Source organism: Pterocles gutturalis, unplaced genomic scaffold (assembly GCF_000699245.1).
Source record: "Pterocles gutturalis isolate BGI_N339 unplaced genomic scaffold, ASM69924v1 scaffold20015, whole genome shotgun sequence".
In the NCBI taxonomy this organism is placed as follows: domain Eukaryota; kingdom Metazoa; phylum Chordata; class Aves; order Pterocliformes; family Pteroclidae; genus Pterocles; species Pterocles gutturalis.
In genome coordinates, this window is record NW_010146305.1 from 1 (window position 1) to 20289 (window position 20289).

The window sequence follows — 20289 nt, forward strand, 5'->3', positions numbered from 1 at the left end:
GTTCCCATACTGAGCCTGTAAGAGGCATTTTTAGAATAAATACAAAGTGGCAGCTTAGGCTGAGCGTAAAGGGCTTTGCTTATTTGTGGGGGGGGTGGGGGAGATAGAATAGCTGGGTGCCAGCTCTCCTCCTTGTGGTATCCCCTCACTGGGGGTTTTTTAAAATAAAGCTGCATGTGATTTAAGATTACATCACTGCTAAGCCTTAATAACTTCAGGTATAAAGGAGCTGCATCTGGAATACTCACCTGCCTCAGGCACACATCAGGAGCTGGTATCTGTCAGCGTGCAGTGGAACGGTTCAGAGTTGGGTGAACATGAAAGAAAAAGGAACTTGCTTCTGCTTTAATGCCGATTCTCATCTCTTGCAGTGCCCAGAGACTGAAGTTCAGGCTGAATCTCTATGAGCTGAAGGAAGGCAGGCAGATCAAACCTCAGACTTTTATGAGCATGGTTTCCAATCTGCTCTACGAGAGACGGTAACTATCAAACAACGGAGTCGCTGTTCATGTGTCAGCAAAGGCTGTGGTGCTAGAGCTGATCTGATTCTAGAAAGGTGGGAGGCTGAGGAGGGCTCCTGTCAAGACTACTTGTGGTATGGCAAAAGGAGACTTTTAGAGACAATGTTATCTTCAACCTCCTTGCAACAGGGTATTGTTAAAATAATCCTGAAGCAGGACAAGTTAGTTCTGTTTGCCGTGCTAAAAGCATTGCAGGGTGCTTCTAGGTTGACCTGAAAGGTCCCCCACCAGAAGCAGGGCTGGGATGTTTTCCTCGTATGGATATTTGCGTGGGATGTGGAACTGCGTCATGGTGGTTGGACTGCTCTATGCCATTTTCTTCTTCACAGGTTTGGACCTTACTACACAGAACCAGTCATTGCTGGGCTGGATCCCATAACACACGAACCTTTCATCTGCTCCCTAGACCTGATCGGCTGCCCGATGATAACCGATGACTTTGTGGTCAGCGGCACCTGCTCCGAGCAGATGTACGGCATGTGCGAGTCCCTCTGGGAGCCCGACATGGTGAGTGAGGTGGCCAGGCTCAGCTCTGGTTCTTGGATTCAGCCTCCTGCTGTTAACTGGAGAACCTGAGATACGCAGGTTGGACGAACAGCTCTGTCCTTTGGTACTTCCCCAAGGAGCTCAGGAGAACAAAGAGGCTGTAGCTTACAGCAGCCTGCAGGAAAAATTGTGCAGCGTCTTGGATGAGACTTTGGGGTTTGAACAAAGTCTGATGACTCAACATTCAATTTTTACACCAACTAAAATAGCTTCTGTTCCTCAGGAACCCGATCACCTCTTTGAAACAATCTCGCAGGCCATGTTGAATGCAGTGGACAGAGACGCCATATCTGGAATGGGCGTGGTAGTACACATCATGTAAGTGCTGCTCTCTTCCCCTGCAGAACAGAGGTAGAATTTAACAAGCTGCGTGTTAAAGTCAGTTAAGGCATGGGCTCCCAGGGCATCCCTCATCCTGCCCCTTCCAGCAGCATCCCGAGCAATGTTTTGTCCCTTCTCAGTGTTTTATTTCTCATGGCTGCTCTCTGTTGCAGTCTGTGGCTGTTGCTAGAACTGCAGGAGCCATGGGAAATTAATCCTTGACTCAGACTCTTGCTGCACAGGGATTCCCTGGCTGCATTCCCATCGGAATTTAGGAGCGTGACTCCTCACATAGGGGTAGCACTGGCCAAGAGGATGCTCTTTGCCACAGCTGGGTATGACGTTAATTTCCAGACTCTGCAATCAGAGTGACACAAGCAGCTTATTTTGCTCGTGGTGCTGTTTCCCCACAGTATCCCAGGCACTACAGGAGCCCCCCTGGGGTGAAGCAGCAGGACGATGGGGTTTACTTGGCTGTAACAGCCACCTCCACGTTCAGATGGTCCTGCCTGCACTGGCAAACAAAGCACCCGTGCACCCTACAGCTTCCTAAGGAAGGGACAGCCTGTCTGTAGGTATTAAATGCAGAGTTACTAATAGTCTTCTCTGTTTCTCCCTCTAGTGAAAAAGACAAGATCACCACCAGGACCCTGAAAGCTCGCATGGACTAGCCCAGCACATCTGCTTGTGTGTTTCGCATCCCAGTCTGCCTGCAACTTTTTTAAATAAAACTGTCTATTGTAGTCAACTTTCCTTTTCTTGAGTCTGAACGCTAGGATTAAGTTCTCATCTCTAAAGCCATCAGAAAGATCTTGGGTTTTACCCAGTAGCAGGGCTTACCTTGCTCTGAGCCACCTATACTAATCCCCCTCCATACACCCAGATGGGAGTGACTGAGCCTCAGCTGCACCCCAGGGAGTCAGCAGCATTCCCTTTTCCTGATAAATCTGATTTGTTCCCATATCCAGGACTTGGTAAAATCAGTTCTTACTTACCCCCCCTCCCCATTTTACAGGCATGTATAAAAAGACTTTTCCAGTGGTGGTTAATCTAGGACTGAAAATGACCACATACCTCATGGACTGACAGCTGATCACGAGAGCACTTTAAAGAGGACAGCAGTAAGGAACGGATGTACACAAAGTTTTAATTTTATTTTTCTCTGGTTGGAGACTCATCTTGTAACATGCATGCATTTCAAAACAGTAACAGTGTCTCAAACTGCTCCTAGCAAACAGACAAGCACAGAGGACTTAAAATTCCTATTTAAAAAACAGCAGTGAAAAAACCTAGAATGCTTTTCTTTTTTTTTTTAGTTTTAGATTAAACTTAATTTATTCACATTTTCTCAGTTGCACTGATTAGCCCTGCCCACCCTTGTGACCTGTGTGTAATACGCTCGCTTGACACATCTCCCTCCAGCTGCGTTCAGCATTGTGCAGCTGAACAAAGACCCGCACAACGGCTGAGTGGGGAAAACCAAAACCACTAAAAATGATGGATGACCAGCAGTGGGCTCCCCGAGCTTTGCCATCACTATTACACAAGATACTCGTTTCAAAGAGCAAGGAAAATCAGTAGTGGCTAATACGGATACCGGAGAACGGCTCTGCAGGAGTGGGGGAAGTTGACGGGCAAACCTGAAACGGGGCATTAAGACACAGATGGGGAGAGGATGGCTGTTTTGTTTTTGGAGCTATTTTAAGGACGATCTGTCTCAGATCGCTCAACCAAGTTGAGGACACCCACACCGATTTCTGAAAGGTTTGTACCACCTCGAGGTTCAGCACTTTGTGCAGCTCAAAGGGAGGCATCTAGAAAGACTGCATGGTAGCCACAGGACTGGCAGGCATCCGTCCGTTGAGGCTGAGACACAACCCCACCAAACGCAGCCCTTAACTACAACACAACCTTGCTCTGTGCCCTTCCTTGGGCCAAAAGGCGAGTCCCCAGCTGACATCCCCACTGAAGGTAGCTGTGGCAGCGCTCTGGAGAGGAAAGCAGGAGCTTCCTCCCAGAAAAGCTTCCTAAGACTCAAGTGTTTCAGTGTTCTTGCCGATCACGATAATCCAATTCAAACCCAGGATTCCTGGCTGTGGGAGTACAGCCCCACTTCTGCAGGAAATCTGGAGTCACCTACTACCCCAGAAGTTCTCCCTGGGATGAATTCCATGATCACGGCTTTTATAATTAAACCAGGTCAATCAGAGGCACGTACGAGACCAGAGGGAAGGATCTCACTGCTCCTCGCTGTGAGAAGGGAACTCCTGCTGACATTCTTACACACAGCAAACACCAGGCTCTCCTCCTCGCGCTGACACCAAGGGCGGGCGCTGCCTGGTACCTCCAGAACACCTGGGTCCTACCAAAGGGTGACCCAACGTCTTCTGGAATGGTTTTTATTGCACTATCGGAGCAGAACAGCACCCAAACCGTGACTTCTCCCACTCTTATGTACGCTGTAGGAGCTAGCTCAACAGGGAAGATGTAAATTCTAGGTTCAAAGCAGTTCTTAGTTCTTAAATTTTGACAGATGAGGCCCGTGTTCAGAAAGAGAGAGACCCTCAGGACAGGCAGAAATACAGATCTGCAGCTTGCTTCTCACACAAACTCACCCTGCCTTCGGGCAACGCAGAGAGACACTGCACTGTTTCTTTTTTGAAACTCTAGTTGACCGAAAAAAATTGCACTGCAATTTCCTGAAAAATCACACACTCTGACCAGGATCTGAGCGATCTGCCTACCTACTGCAACTCTTCCAGCCCAGGGTGGTTTTCAGTCAAATGCACTTCAGTGTAAGGTGTTCTGCAGGGTACATGCTACAGACAGAAATATCTACATTCAGCAAACTAGAACTAAATTCACACCAGGAACATTCAACGAACTAGCACAAGCAGTTGTAAAACCAGAATTGAAAGGGCTGGGTTTTCCTTTTAAATACTTGAGTTTAAAAAAGTGACCTAAAACATGATTAAAAAAAAAAAAATCAAAACAACAACAAAAAAAAGAAAAAGTCCCTTTTAAAAACAAATCAAATATTTGCAGCTTCACTTCTTATTCTGGTAATAAAAATACTGTCTAGAAACAAAAATTAGCATTTTTAACGTAATGCTACCTCTCAAAATGTAAACAATATACAAAATGCTTATGTTAAACAAAGTTACATACCTGGGTAATACACCGTTAAGTGAGAAAATTGCATTTAATTACTTTAATACACACAGTATGGCAACTTGACAGAAGTGGCAGAATTGGGGAAGTGCTAAAGCGAGGAGAGTTTATGGGGCTTTTTGTAACACTTGAGCCAGAGACAGCCAATTTAATTCTAGCTGGAGTTGGTTTGGAGTGGAATAAGAAAATACAGCTAACTGCTTTTCAGCCCTTAGCATCGTGACTGCTGTAAAGATTGCTGCAGGAACTAACTGCATTTTAATTTCATTCCTGTTTATGAAATTCAGTGAATGAGACTGTTGCTCCTAGCTATGCAAGCTTCATTCTCCTACTTTCTTTGGGTTGTTTGTTTTGTAGTGTCTCATTGCAGGATGTCTGCACTTCACTAATTTCCTTCTCTCTTCCTCCCCCTTTTTTCTCGTCTTTTTTTTTTTTTTTTTTAATAACATGATTTAAAGATAAACAGTTTAAAAGGTACAAGCTAGTTTCCCCAAAGGAGAATGGCAAACTTACCAGGCCAAAGCTGCAGATTCAATGCAGATTTTTAAAACTGTCAAGAATAAAAAGCGATTGGTATTTAATTTCTAATTGATAGTAAACTTAAGTGCTTATTGTTTAAGAGAAAAGCAACCAGTATAATGCCCACAAAACTAAGCTGATGATACCCTCCAAGTCCTCCCTTTTGTAACATATTCTCAGAGCTGCATTTGTTTTGTGGCTTTTCCAGCTACACACCTTAAGACATGAGACTCTTCAGCCTCCCAGACAGTGGTGTGTTAGCCCCCACATCACACACAACAGGGACTGGACTACGGTGGCAGAAGAAATTTGTCCCATGTCAAAGGGAATGACCCATGAATGAATACAAAGATTCATATCCCATTATGACCCCTAATATTGATTCTTGATTTCTTAAAGACTCTATTTACAGTGCACTCTCATGGGCTGAAACTTGAGCTCCCTTTTGTCCCCTTCAAAGTTGAGACCTATGGGATTCACATCACGAACGTGGGTATGAAGATAAAAAAAAAACCCCAAGCCCACATTCCGAATCCAGACCAGAGCTAGCGTTAGTCTAGGGAAATGACCAAGATGTGATGAGCACCAGTTATCTCTCGAAAGGACCAAATTCCACACAGCAAACTGTAGCACGCGTTACAGCACAGGACAGACATTCGAAACAGCTTATTCCCGAAACAAAGGCATATGTGAAAACAGTTTCAAGGCAGATAAGCGACATGTTTCAACTGCAAGAGGGTTGTTCAAAAACGCTAAATCCTGCTTAAAAAGAAAACTAAAAAAAAAAAAAAAACCAACCCCAAAAGATCTGTAACAGTTGTACAGCAAAGCTAACAAAACCCAAAGCAAGTCTGACAAGCTTCGCTGTGAAAAATATTACAAGCATTCTGGAGACAAAACAGGACGTTATTCAGTCACGCAAATCAGTTCCAATTCCTTAGGGGGGGAAATAATCTGGCGCAAGTGTTCAAACATTTCCACTCCTTGACTGTCGCTCTAGAGAGGGGTATGGAGCAGAGAAGAGTAAAAATAATCATCACAGCTCAAGTCCTGAGTCCTCTTGAGCAGTGGAACTTGCTCCACAGTCACAGCTCCCAGCACTCCCCACTGGTAGCGAGTCCAATTCCTTCGTGTGCAAGTCACATTGCCATTGAAAAAATAAACCAAGGAACCAAAGAACCTCTGTCAGGAAACAAATTCAAGTACCTGTTGCAGATCGGGCAGGTAAGGAAGACTGAACATTAGCTAGATTAACACTGGCAGAACTGCGATGTGAGGCTGTCATCTCAGAGACACGGCAAGTCGTGACCGAGGTGCGACAGGGAAACGTTCCATATAGTCAAATACTATCCCGTATCTACAGGTACAAAATGCTTTTTTTTTTTCATGAAATCTTCAGAGTTGGCCAATTTAAAGCACAATGGGTCCACGCACATTATTACAGGAAGTTTTTCAATGCTTCTACTACTTTTCACTCTTCTTTTTTTTTTAGGTTCTAGGAGTTATACCTTTTTTAAGCGATCATCTTTGGTAGATGTTCATTTCCCTCGTCTTTCTTGTAAATCAAGTGCAGTTACAAAAAAAAAAGGTTTTGTTACTTAAATTAACCAAAAAATATAAAGTGTCCCAGTCTGAATTTACCTAAAGTTCAGTGACTCCTCCTTATCAGAGTAATATTTTCCATCCTTGAAATGGTGAGCTATTTTCCTTCCAATTCCTACCAAGAGGGAAATAAAAGGGCTTGTATGTCTTTCTGGTAAAGACAGTCCCATTAAAAAAAAAAAAAAGTAGTAGTTTGTGGAATCAGGCACTGCTTCACTCCCACTGAACGTGATCTAGAGTGACCCCTTCTATACAGTGCCATGTATCATATCCCTACGGGATTCTCTTGATCACAGAGGAGAAAACATCATTAGAAAGAGCAGTGCTGAAACAATGCACTTTGCTTGTTTTAAAAAGCCCTCAAATCTATGTCTGGGCACTTCTGTAACATAAAACCCCACTTTTCCACCTGGGTCAAGTGGACTGTTGGAGGGTGCACCTAGAATTAGTTTTCTCTTACATCACACAGTGCCACACACTCACCCTTGCACACACACACACGCACACCCCACGAGCTGCTACAGTGTCTGTTTTAGTGTCACAGGCTGTTTTCTCTGTTTGGAAGTAGCCCCTCTTCTCTTTGTTTTTCGCTGAAGGCTGAAGACGACTATGTCAGGATATTGGAGATAAATTCATTGAAGCGTTTAGAGTACTGCTCTGGGTTCACGGTGGAGATCTCTGCCCCAGCCTGCAAGGCAGAGAGGAGAGACAAGTCACGACACCCTCCTGGAAGGGCAGACCCTGCAGCGCTGCCAAGGGTGGAGGAGGGAGGACAGCAGGCAGCCATCACATCAGCACAGCCTGTCTTTCCCAGGAAAGACCCATAACAACTTGCAAGTTCTAGGAAAAAACAGCATCCAGAGACATCTAGAGAGATCCCAAAGGAAACCGATTTTAGCTCCAGCTGGATCTTCTGCAGACCACCGAGTCAAAGCATTGCATTTGTTCGTGGTTTAGAGAGGAAGGAACCTGAAAAACTCCATGTCCCACTAACCTGGGGTTTTTTAAAGCCCTTTTGGGAAGTTCCGGATTGCTGCCAGGGAAGAGGACTGGCCCCAGGAAGGGGACAGGGTAGTATGTCTCCCTGCAGCCAGCCCTCTCCTCCTCTGTGAGGCTGTTTGGGCCACACCAGGGAAATCAAGCACCTCCCAAACTGGGATATAAATGCAAGTCATCTCCAAACCACCAGAGGGAAAGCCTTTCCGAGACAGTCTGAGGAGACAGTAAGTGAGGGAAGAGCTGTTCTTGGGCATGGGATCACTGGAGAATTTCCATACTGGTAGAAAAATCAGTATCAGGAGACATCATGCATACGCACGCAGGCATGCAGGCAAAGCAAAGCCCCAAAGCCCATCCTCCCTGCGGGCGGCAGGCTGCTTACCCCGTGTTTCACCGTTTTGGCAGCATGTGCAGCTTTCTTCTTCGCATCATATGGCGTAAGAATGTCTATAATGGCCATGAAGTACACTTCCTTCTTGGGGGCACCTAGCAAGGCAAGAGAGTCGCTAGCACACCCTGAGCTGTGAGCAAAGCCCAGCTGCACCCCCCTCCTTAAGAAATACACAGCAGATCCGCTGTGATGCAACTAGCAGAGAAAGCAAGGCAGCTGGAGGCTGTAGAAGGACAGAGAATGACTGGAAACACCGCACCAGAGGCCTACAAGCTCTCTGACCATGTCACTACTCTCCAAGCATCACTTCTACCCGTTCCGACTCACACCATCCGCAACAACAAAGCAGAGACACTCAGCAGGGTCTCTCTCTCTCTGTGGCCAGTCCTTCCACTCCATTTAGCCCAGCCAGACCACAGGACACCTCTCCTCTGCCCTCCAGACCTTCTTCAGGGCAATATTCCATGAGACTCACTTTCGTGGCTTTTCATGGCGTAGACATCGACAGAAGGATCGAACTCTCCAGGCCCAAAGAAGCGAGGGTAGTTGAGGAGATTGCCAGGGCTGTCGGGGGGTGTGCCGTAGGAGGAGATGGGGTTGCCTCCGAGACCATCGTTCTCACACTCCTCGTCCTCTGCCCGATCCTCCACTTCCATCTCTTCCTGCTCTGCTCGGTCAACGTCGTGGATCCCAACCAGCAAGCTGTAGTCCATAATCTTCAGCTGAGCTAAAAACTGGGAGAAAGAGATGAGTGAGAACAACAGCATCCACCAGAAACCCTCAGTCCTACCCTGCCAGTATCTTCGTCAACACAAAGGGCTGCAGTGAGAGCTAAACCCTTAATAGATCCCAGAGAATCTACATGAGCTCATACGCCCACTGCTTCAGCACAACCCTGGCTGTAATCACTTGACTGATCCAGGAATGACTCGCTTTTCAGTCGCTGCTGCATCCCTTGAGCCAGAGGCCTCAGTGAGGATCCAGTTAAAAGGTGTCCCCCAGGAAACTCTACCTCCACGTCCCGCTTCAGCTTTTCAAGAAAGTTCTTTTTACTCTCTTCTCCAACGTGCAGCTTCTGGCCCTCATTCAAGAAGTCGTTGTCCTTGAATGTTGGTAGATCCTTGGCCTGCAACAAAAAGCCCGTGTCAAATTCTCCACAGTGCCACTCCCCTAATGGGTCCAGAAACCAAACTCAAACATGCTCAGATAAGCCAAGAATCTGAGAGGAGCTGGCCTGGTTTATAAAAGCATCTGCTGTAAAAGCTGTTACTGGGCACAGCCTGAAAAATGGGGCAGGAACAGGTTATCACTCAAGGCCCATTTAATATCCCCTGCTCAATACCCCTTTGGAAAAGGGAAGTCAGTTGGATCCCATCCGTTTCCAACGACCAGGAGGAAGGAAAGGCTGGCCAGGAACGGTCCATACCTTCTCTTTATCGCTTGCTTCCCTGGATACTGTTGAGCCCTGACAAAAGAATAAAGAAAAGAGCATTGCTGCACTATGTATCATATTCCCAAAAAATTCATTGACACCATTTAATTCCTCCATATAAAAAAACAATGAAAGTATTTTTAAAAGCAGTGCTCAACCCCTTTTTCATGGAACAGCATTTGAGCCTCAAGTGAAGCCCCATCCAGAGCCCCCAAAACCTAATTTCCTGAACAAAACGCAAAGCCCAGAAGCTTGTCAAGGAGGTGCTACAAAGACCAGCTCCCGCCCTCCTGGAAAAGGAGCTCTCAGCTCGACAACTGCCCTCCAAACACCCACCTTGAGGTCATATTTCCGGTGCACAGTCAGCCTGTGACTAAATACGTTTCTGGTAACCACCATGTAGGTTTCCACTCCGTCCACGGTGAGCCGGTACATGCCAAGGAACTGGGGCAGGAGGGTGTTCCCATGACACTCCACTATGAACTGGAGGAGAGTGGGGAAGGGAAGGGCAGAGAAAGACGGTACTGTCACACAAAACCGATCTCTGACAGAACACAAGCTCAGCAAGAAGCTGATAGCAAAGCCTCCAGTTCCAGCCATCTGATACTGATGTGAAAGGAAAGAAGGCTTGCAAATGGCTCCTCGGCTCTCAAGAAAAGCAAGTTAGGGCACTGTAAGAATCTTCCACCCTGAGCTGAGACAGAGCATCCCGCTGTGTGTGCGTGTCCAGCCTGCTGTAACAGGCTAGGTGTGCGCCTGTCACCCCGGCTCAGCAGGGCGAGTCTGGTGTTGGCAGTGGCTAACTTCACTTCTCGTGGTTATGCAAGTGTATCTGAAAGTAAAGAGCAGATGGACCGGCAGATAATGTGGACCAGGGTAGAACATTTCCAACTGTCCCACTTTGCCCCCCCCTTCCCTGCTGCATGTAATTGTCCCCTCTCTGGTCCCTCTGGAAAGTCTGATTCAAAGGACTGAATTAGGAGCATGTTTACAGATCTCAGGTACCAACAATCCATAATTCATTGATATAAGGAACAGGGTGAGCTGTGAAGGGGCTTGGCACTGCAAAGCAGCAGGCAGCTGTGCCATAACTGGCCCTCACATGCTAAGGAACAGTTTTCTTTGGCAAAAGCTATTTGCAAGCTCTGCCAGGTTGCACACTGTGAATCCAAGCTCCGGTTCCCCAGCAAATCACAAGATGTTCACCACCTCCCCTCCCAGGGTTCCAGACTCACCGTACCTGATGGTACTTCTTTAAGATGTTGTGCATCTCTGCTACATCCTCGCTCGACACTGCCTTAATGACAAACCTCCTGTCGTAGGTGGTGAGGAACCGGGCCCCACATCGGCCCTGGCTGTCACTGTTCACCGGGGCGCTTCTTGTCACCGAGTTCTGAGGGAACCAGAAAAAAAAAGTGGGGAGGGGAGGCAGAAGCTGCCACCTCCCTGGAGAAGAAAGAAGAGCAATCTTGGAAAGGAGATGAGACACGAGTGACCAGGGCCAGCTCCACAACCTGGCTCTGGAACAACAGACATCCCAGGGACTTTGTGTTCCACCTTCGTAACTGTGACAGTGTCCTGGCCAAGCTTCGGAGCACACTTGCAAACACGCTCCGATCGTGAGTGGCATGCATTTTTGAAGATGTTTTTACCAATGGGTTAAGAAGGCAGTACACACATGCCAAGACTTCCTAGCATTTCCTCCTGAAAATCTAAGAACAGATAGGATATTTCCAAGATTTAAGGAAAAACAGAACAAAATGAATGAAACGGCCTGCCTTCTTTTCCATCAAAAAACAGCCTGAACTGGCAAATGTCTCACTGTTTGGGAATTCTTTACAGGTCATCCTGAAACCAAAAGCCACCCTCAGCCTCTGCTATCCTGACAATTAGATGAAAAGGACTGTGAGTATAAATAGCTTGGTGGTTCTTCCAACAACCACCAGCATCCGTCTTTATATCCCTGTCTCCACCCTTAGCAACGAAACATTGCGGCTCCTTGTCGTACTTGCAGCACAATTGGAAAACCCCTGAAGCCCTGCTCTGAAACACAGCGGTACTGACACCTGGATAGTGGTCTTTAGCTCGAGGTAGACGTGTCTTTCAGGATCTCGGGGCTCGACGATGCATTTCATGATGTATTTTTCTAGCTGCTAGTTACACTGCTCTCTCCTTCCCTCAGCGCTCTGGAGAGCAGACAGCAGAGGGAGCCTGCTCTTCTGCAGACACAGACACGCAGGCCAGCAGAGCCTGCTGCGAAAGAGGGATTTACCGTGTCACGCTGCAAGCGAGCCGAGAGGTTTCCTTTCAGAATGAAGCATTTAAAGCTTTTAAAACTTTAATGAAGCAGGGGAAAAACTCTACTCCTGCCAACGGCTTTAGAAACTGTCAGGAAAATAAAGGCAAACAAAAAAACCTCTTGCTTCTTGCTGACATTTGCAAATGAGTCTGTGCTCCACAGCTTAATCACCCCTCACCTCAAAACCACAGAGCTTTTCCTCTAGAGGAGATGGGAAGCAGAAATCGTGACCACATATGGACATTACCAAACTCACAGCCCTTAGGTTTACTTTGTTCCCTTCCCGTCACTCCCACCTCCTCCACAGATCGGGTGTTATATTTAGCATCCTGGCTCAATTCCCACTCAAGCCATCACATTTTACCCACCTGAATTTAGCTCAATTAATGTTTTCTGCTTTCTGTTCTAGCTGGACACTTTTAAAGAGCCAAACTGCTCTACGACAGAGATTGGAGAAGTAATCCTTCAAAGCAACAGGTAAAGCCTAAATGACAAACTTGAGAACCACAAGATTGTGGGTGCTTCTATGTAAGTGATTTCACATGGTTCTGATAATTTCCTAAAAGAAACTGAGAAAAAAAATTCTAAAATATACTGTAGCGGATGGACTGGGAAAAAAAAAAAATTATTAGGAGCTAATGACTTCACTGCATGCAAGTACACTGAAAGGTATGGAGGAAGCTGGCACACAAAGTGACTCCCTGGTGCAGCCAGCCCCAGGGTGCTGCTGGCCAAGACGTCTCCTCAAGAGCCATCCGCAGCCTGGCATGGACTACTGTCAACAGACCAGAAAGCAATGGGACTGCTTCTGCTGGGCAAAATGCCATCGCTGCCTAGAAAACAGGCCTGACAGTACAAGGAAAAAAATTAAATTAATAATCTAACAGGCATGTGCTCAAGAAAAGCACGGACTGAACAGCCCTGTCCTGAAACTAAGAGATCTTCCATCACGAGCAGGAGAGATCTGTGTGCGCAGCTCACGGCTCGCAGGTAATTACAAGGCCCTGAGCACACACAGGCACAACGAACGCCACCAGCCTCCTAACGCCGGGCTCAGCTCTGTCTCTGTCAGCAGATGGGCAGCCACCCAGACCAGAGCTGTGACAGGCAGCCGCGAGGCAGCAGCCAGCATTTACTATTCCTCCTGGGAATGGCTGGCCCCTTGCAGAAGAAAAGCAAAGACGACTGTCAGTTCTGCTCGAAAAACGTGTCACACTTTGAGCAAACACCCTCGGAGTGCCCAGCATGCCTGGGAACACGCAGCAGAGTAGGATGGGCTCTGGCAGCCAGGAGAGAGGCAACTCAGTTACACAAAGAAGCAAAAAGCCCCAAAGGCTGATCCCAGCATCCTCAGAGGTCACCCCTTCTCACAGAGGGACCAGCTGCTCTGGGAACAAGGGGCAAGGGATGGGAGGCAGGTGCTACATATACCACGAGTCCAGAAACTGGATCCAGTAGATCCAGTGTCTCACCAGCGCAGTGAGCCATGCAGCTGGAGTGAGGAACCAGACCTCTTCATTCTATTAACCTGGAAACAGGGGGAGATCAGGCAATAAACTAGACATAATCGGGGAGAATTCTGACAAGCTTGGGGAGGGTGTATACACAGACATATGTGGACATACACCACCAGCAGGAAGCAGCATGGGGGGAGCAGCAGGAAGAGCTCTGCTCCCATCTCCTCTCCCCACAACGCAGGCAGCAGGGAGCATGTTTGGGCTTGTGCATGAAGTGAAGAAAGGAGAGAGCGAGAAGCTTGCAGCACTCACCCAGCGCTCTGGCACTAGCGTGCCTCTCTGGGCTGGCAGATTCCAGTGAATATTTTAGTTGAAGCCCTTGACCCGTCAGTGCTGGCGCACTGCCAACCTTTATCAGCTGCAGCAGAGTGCCAGAGATACTGGGTTTAATTACCTAACACTTGGCCTGCTAAAGGCCACTCAGCTATCAAAGCCACCCTCTTTTTCTGCACTGGCTTTTCCCTCATTTAAGAGGTCTCTGAGCAGCCTGCTACTACACAGCTCCTGCGTGCGTAAGACTAAGAGCCGTGTGTGGAAGGGTGGCCCTGCTGTAGCAGCAAGTGCTGCGACGTCTCTCTTTTACTGGATTGAAGCCCAGCAGTATTAATACAAGAAAATGTCTCTCCCCTCCAAGGCAAATCTGAGCCTCTGGCCTTAGGGGGACATGTCCCAGAACAGCAGCAGCCACCTCGATAAATCCAGTTCAACAGCACCAACGCTTGGCACATGTGCTTGGTTAAAGCAGCACCCGAATCTGTAAAAACACGACAGACTCATTTTCCTTGCAGATGTTCTGCACTAGATCACTGTTATCCTCAAGCTCTCGCCTGTCTGCAACCATCTGCTGCCTCTTATTTTACGCCTAGACTATAAGCTCTCCGGAGCAGGGACCGTCTTTTCATTCTGCAATTGCCCAGTGCCTGGCACAGCAAAGTCTACTCCGTTGCTGGGGGCCCTTGGGGTTACGGTAAAACCATTCAAACCATAATTATTAGCCCATAAACTGACCACACAAGAATGTTAATATTGTACTTCCTCTGCCAGCTCGGTTATTCTGTCCTAAAGAAAGGTGTTAGGAGGGCAGGGAGGGAAGAGACGGTACCTGGTAGTCTTGATCGTCGATCCCAAATCTTTCTCGGAGGTTTCGGAACACCAGTGGACAATACTCCTTAAATTTAAAGCGACTTGGCAAGTTTTCCCTAGGGCAAAGCAGAAAAGATATTCTTGTGCAATGATCAGCTTGTGAAATCAAACTCAATTCTCCCACTTCACTGCTAAGCCCCCAGGATATCCAAGCCCCCTCCTACCTACACGGGCCCTATTCTGCCAGTGTTTGCCCTCATTAGGGCAGCTTGTTTCTTTGGATGCCTAGAAAAGTCATCTGTTCACAGAAATGTTTGCAGGATCCAGGTTTTGATTAACAGGCTCTTCGGATGAGGATGTCTGTTTTACAGAATAATCTCCCCTGTCACAAGCACAGATTTGACAGAATAATTTCTCTCTTTCCTCCTCCTTTGTTGCTTTGTTCCGTTCAGTAACACAGCTGCCCCCTGCAACACACTGTTACTGTTCAAGATGAAAAGCTGGAGGAAAGTGGGGGGAGGCTCTGATTTCAGATCAGATCAGATCACTCGTGCGTCAAAAGAAAGGTCAACACAAGACAAACCATCTCACCCAGAACACAAAGAAAATGGGGTGAATCAGCTCCAGTCTGGCATGTTCCAGACCAGTCCCAACCGTTACAGAGCGAGCTTTGCTGCCAGGCCTCGCCCGCTGGCAACGGGGCATCCCCAGAGCACAGTGGACAATGTTCCCGTTGCTGAGGGGTGCTGCAGCTACTCCCCACCAGAGATCTTATTCTGCCCAGTGGGAAGAAGCTAAGAGGATGCTCCTGCTTGGACACAGTGGGGGATTTTGGCAGCTCATTCTCAATGAGAATCCTTTGCACCGGTATGTGGGAAACTAAAATCTATGTAGGAGAAGAGGGAAAAGCAGATACTGCAAATTGTAGGTGCCAGAGAAGACAAACTTTTGAATCACACTCCCACTCTCAAAAGCTGATTCCTGTGAAACTGAGTGAAAACGAAGCATTAATCAGGGAGCACTGCAGACCCGCACACACACAGTGCCGGGGTGGAGAACAAAGCTCTGTGCACCAGTCACAACCGTGGCTTTAAAAGGGCTTCCAAAAATTGATCTTGTGGGAAAAGGAGAAGGGGGTAACTCCATACAGCCCCCATGGGCCAGGGGTTTCATGCAGCTTCATGGCTGTCTCCTGTGAAGAGTCTCAAAGAGAAGGGAACCCGGCAGGACCTGGAGAGCGAACTCCTGCCCTCTCCTCCATGGTCTCAGGATTTGGGTTCTGCTGGTCAGGACAGGACACCCAGACAGGGCACAGCAGGAGTCAAGAGACAGTCCTGCATCAGCTTTGTGCAAAACCAAGATGCACAGCGAACTCCAGCCCTAGGCCAAGTTACACTTTGTGAGCTCTCAAATATTAATCGTCTTCTAGCCAGTCCGGTGAATATTTATGTGTAAGTAGCTTTAAGTAGTACCACTTCTGAGCCTGGCCTCAGCAGACTTCTCATCACTCAAAGGACATAAACCAAAGCACAAGACAGCCAGAGACAAGTTGGGAAGCACCTACTTGTTGAATAGATGATTGTCCACCTTAATCTTACTGTAGGCTTTGAAGTCATCAGGCATTAACATGACAGGGACGGGAACATTGCTGAGTTCGTTGATCTAAAAGAGAAAGCAAATGGAAACTCAAAACCCAAGTTCCGCTGAACTTACAGGGAAGCCAAACACCCCAGCAGCTGGTTTTGGAGCAGTATAACCCCTTAGACTTGCAGAGGAACTTGCTGTGCTGAAGCAGCCTGGAGAACACTGGTTACAGGCCACAGAAGCACCTCACTCAATCATGTGGCAAGTACTACCCCAGCCAGCCTCAGCTCTTTCATCTGTTCACCTTCCATGGATCATCCAAGATGCAGCTTAGAATTGAGACAAACCTACATACAGACCAAGAAACAGCAGATTTTATCTTTTAAATAAATCGCCTTTGCCTTTATTCAGGAAAATTTCTTAACTAGTTCTCACTGTCACAAATCCTGGATGACCAAAGTCTTCAACACGGCCAGCCAGAACGGACGCTGGGCAGCTGCGGTACAGCACAGCTCCCCTCTGGATGCTGTTTCTGTGCTTGCTGTCTCTTGTAGCTCTTATCCCACCTTCTCTGAAGGGATGAGTCACTCCACTAGATTGTTTTTGCTCCTTAGTCATGTGCGGCAGCCACAGGAATACAGGGAAGCAGAAGAATGAACGTCGAGCTACTATTGTACAGACAGGCTCATGCTACAGCACCCAGCAGCGAAAGCATCAGTAATAGGAAAAAAAAAAAAAAATCCACCTCTGGACTATATCTGGCTACCCCGCTCCAGACCAGCCCGTGCACTGACAAGGCTGTGCCAGCACTCGAGAGCAGGTCAAGAGGAGGCACGTTTCCGAGCTGCCTTTTCTGAGGACGGCCCCAGTGTCATTCATTCACACAGACTTCCCAGGAATCACACGAGTCCCATCTAACTGAGCTGCTCGTAACGTGCTGGATTTAGGAAGCGGTTTCATTACAACTCCATTCCCAGAATAACTGTGCCAAGCAGGTAACGCTGGAGAGAAACAGACAACATTGGAGTCAGGCCTGGCAGGTCAGGAGACCTCCAGCATGCGTGGAAAGCATGCAGCACTTCCCTGCCTCCTGGGAGGAGGGTCCAAGACATCAGCCCAAGGAAACAGACTTCAGTTCTGGGATTCCGTGCTCCCTGCACACAACGGGACACAGGACTGCCCAAAGAGCTGCTGCTGCATCTCCTCCAAGGAGGCAGAGGTGAAAGGAGGAGCAAGGGAGCCATTCTGCAGGGGATCTGCAGCACAGTTCAGCTCTGCAAGGACCGAGGAGGTCGCAGCTCTGGAGATGCGCAGCGAGCTGTCTCACCATATGAGCAAGCCTTCGATGAGGTACGTATTTTTCACATTCTTTTTCCATCATTACCAATAAAAACCCAGACCAGATTTATCAAACGTCAGACTGGAAAAAAAAGACACACATTGCAAAGAGAAAAGACGGCTATTTTCAGAGACAGTCATCCCACACAACAGATAAGCGGAAAGCGAACTGGCCACCGCTCTGTTAGGAACAGGAACGGTGGTTTTAAAGCCCTGCCCAGGATTTACTTCACGGCAACACCGAGGAGCATTAAGCATTCCCATAAAGTGCTTTGGGATGTATGGAGAATGCTGCACAGATGAATGAATAAATAATGCCATATGCCTCACAACGGAGCAGGGAGGCCAATACCCCCCAGCTTCAGCTAAAGGCTCAATCCCGCACTGAGCCGCTCCTCGAGCTGCAGCCAGAAGAGAGGAAAGGCAAGAGGCCCGCAGGTGAGGAACCATCTCCCAGATCCTGGGGTTCAGCTCCCAGCTACTGCACCCCATGCAGTGATTTCCCCCCCCAGGTGAAGGGGGGAAGAGATAACAGCTAATTCTGGATCAGGAAAGAGGCGCTGCCTCCAGCCTCTAATTATTGCTGTCTAACAGGAGGGGAAGCCCGACAGCATAGCTCCGTAGGCACGCCTGTTCTCAGCTCTCTTCTCGACGGTGGGTAAGGCACAAACAAGCTATTAGCAGCTTGTTCCAGAGCGGAGGAAGGGTGCTGACGGCTGAGAGGGAACAGTGATTTGGAGATTGTCTCCTCCCTGCCAGAAATTCAGACACAAATGTTAGCAAAAGTGAGATGTCAAGATGTTTCTGGATGCCCTCATTTCTGCTAAAGCAGAAACCTCAAAGCGAATGTTGTACCTGTTGCAAGTCTCCTGACTGGCAGAAATGGTGCACCAGGATATCTTGGCTCATTTCAAAGATGTCCCCACTCTTCCCAAGATACAACAGCCTGACAACAGCCAAAAAAAATCCCCCCTGCGGAAGCCTTTCCCCTATTCCAGCTCCATGTAGCAGAGCTTTCTGGATGCTCCAGGATTCTGGCTCTGGAGGAGACAGGGAGAAGGAAGGGGTTTGTGCTAGGGATCGGAATCACTGCCGAAGGGATGAACTGGCCACTTCTAGGCCCAGCACTCACAGCCTGTCCTCCACCGCACAGGGCAGCTCTTGGTCCAGTGGCCACTGGGCCTTTGCTCCTGACACCAGTCTGAAAGCAAATGTGGTTTTGGTTAGGGTTTTTTAACTTTTTTTTTTTATTATTTTTTTTTTAAAGCAAGAGGGACATGCACTGTGTGCTCCCACAGTGACTCTCATGCTCAAGCTTTCCTCAGGATGCCAAAGGAAAGGAATGAAAAGCTCCCACACTGCCTTGGAAAAGGGCTATCCCAAGCCCTCCCTTCTCGCAGAACAATCCTTAGCATCCAGCGCCTCCTCCCAAGGCTCCTCGGGCCAGGTCCTGCAGCCTGGTGCCCAGTGAAACACTAGGAGACCCTGCCCAAGGGAAAGCAGCAGACGCACCCCTCCGCAGATCCTCTCCTGCGCTTATCCCGGTGGAATCTGAGCAGCCTCCGAGAGCAACGTGACTAACGCCTGGCACATGTTTGCTCTCTCGCCTTCTCCCCAGGGAGAGGCGTGTAGCAGGAGATTATATATAGCAGAGTGTGTATCTCTTGTGTATTTATGCTACAGAAGGCAAGGTCACGGCAAGGTGCACAGCAATGAGGTGCCCAGCAACCCCCGGCTCCTGACCAGCCCGTTCCCACGGGTCTGACCTGCCCGTCTTGCCACAAAGAGATGTCACCCAGCTGGAGAGAGTCTGCCTGTACCGGGACCTCTGGAGACGGCAGGGGCCGGTGCTGGTCACAAGATGGCCAGCGAGATCTCGGACTGGGTTCTTTGTTCTGGGCGAGGCAGCTGCAGAGAGCAGAGGTGCGGCAGCACCGCAGCCGCACACCTCGGCCCCTCGCCGCAGGGGTCACGGGCTATTTCGAGAAGCGCAGCAACTGCAAAGAGCAGGTCCGTGCTGCACAGCAGCCTGCGCCTGGGGTACTGCCACACCTCCACTGCAAAGGCTTCAGAGGTCCCCAAAGTGGAAAAAGTTAAGAAAGGCTAATTTAGAGCACAAGCTCTTCAGATCAGGGACCTGTCTCCAGACCCAGCACGATGCTGGTTTCCTGTAAGGCATCCAGCTTTTCAGACCTAATCTGCCCTTGAATCCTTGAAAATAAGCCCATGTTTTCACACAGTGCTCTTATGCCAGGAGTCTTCTACTCCCCCACGGGACAGAAAGCACCGATAACCTGACAGGGATCAGTCCCGCGCCGAAGGCACCATGAAGAAGTGCATTTTGCCACTGCCACCTGCATTCTGCAAAAAGACATGAGACACCGGTCCTGCCCCTCACCGGGGTGACCGGCGCGAATGGCACATGCCCGACAGCCGCACAAAAGGCTCAGACACGCACCAGGCTCGGAGGCTCTCAGTGCAGCTCAGCGGATTTCAAACCAAGACACATTTTAGACAAACCAACTGACATCTTCACTAGGCAACAGCAGGGGCACTAAGAAAGAGATGCTTCACATTTCTCTGCTGGTTTCACCACACTCTGAGAACAAAGGAGCCATTTCCCACGCAAGGTGAACAGCCCAGTGTTTCCAGAGATCGCCCCAGCAAGGAGAGGGAAGGCAGGAGGTTGCCCGATGCCACTGGAGGAGGGACCAGGGCTTGGGGCAAGAGCAGGAGGTGAGGGAGGGAAGACCCTCATCTCTCCAAAGCCACAACTGCCACCCTCCTCCCCCGTTTGCCCAGCAGCCAGAGGACCAGCAAGCTCAGCTCTGCTGTGCCTCCAGCTTCCCAGCCAGCAGCTCTCCCCTTTCCCCCGCAGCAGCGGCCAGGCCCTTCATCCTCCGTCAGCAGATTTCATTTTTGCCTACGCTGCTGAGAAGTCTCCAGCCACCCCTGGCCTCAGAAGG

The 20289-nt window shown here is 48.7% G+C and overlaps 2 protein-coding genes across 2 annotated transcripts; one reads left to right on the forward strand and one right to left on the reverse strand.

Annotated features, from left to right (window-relative positions):
* Positions 1-371: 371 nt before the first annotated feature.
* PSMB3 (proteasome (prosome, macropain) subunit, beta type, 3) lies at positions 372-2133 on the forward strand (the record flags this gene model as incomplete). Its single annotated transcript, XM_010085699.1, has 4 exons — positions 372-479; positions 851-1028; positions 1291-1385; positions 2011-2133. Coding segments are annotated over 4 exons (430 nt in total), but the record flags the coding sequence as incomplete, so codon positions are not given.
* Positions 2134-7287: 5154 nt separating this feature from the next.
* On the reverse strand, positions 7288-16058 carry PIP4K2B (phosphatidylinositol-5-phosphate 4-kinase, type II, beta). The gene is made up of 9 exons (XM_010085698.1): positions 15966-16058; positions 14421-14517; positions 10743-10895; positions 9839-9985; positions 9497-9535; positions 9083-9196; positions 8546-8804; positions 8062-8165; positions 7288-7368 (listed from the first exon to the last, which is right to left on the reverse strand). Exons 1-9 carry the CDS (start codon positions 16028-16030, stop codon positions 7288-7290), a joined length of 1059 nt encoding a protein of 352 aa, XP_010084000.1. The 5' UTR covers positions 16031-16058.
* Positions 16059-20289: the final 4231 nt, after the last annotated feature.

Bases quoted from the DNA above. Each gene is read 5' to 3' on its own strand.
- PIP4K2B (XM_010085698.1), bottom strand. From the start codon at position 16,030: ATGTTAATGCCTGATGACTTCAAAGCCTACAGTAAGATTAAGGTGGAC. The intron at 9,536-9,838 runs GTGGGTGTTTGG...TTCTTTTGTCAG, and splicing joins ACCGGAAATATGACCTCAAG to GGCTCAACAGTATCCAGGGA. The intron at 8,166-8,545 runs GTGAGTCTCATG...TTGCCTTGCTAG, and splicing joins CGCCATGAAAAGCCACGAAA to GTGCCCCCAAGAAGGAAGTG.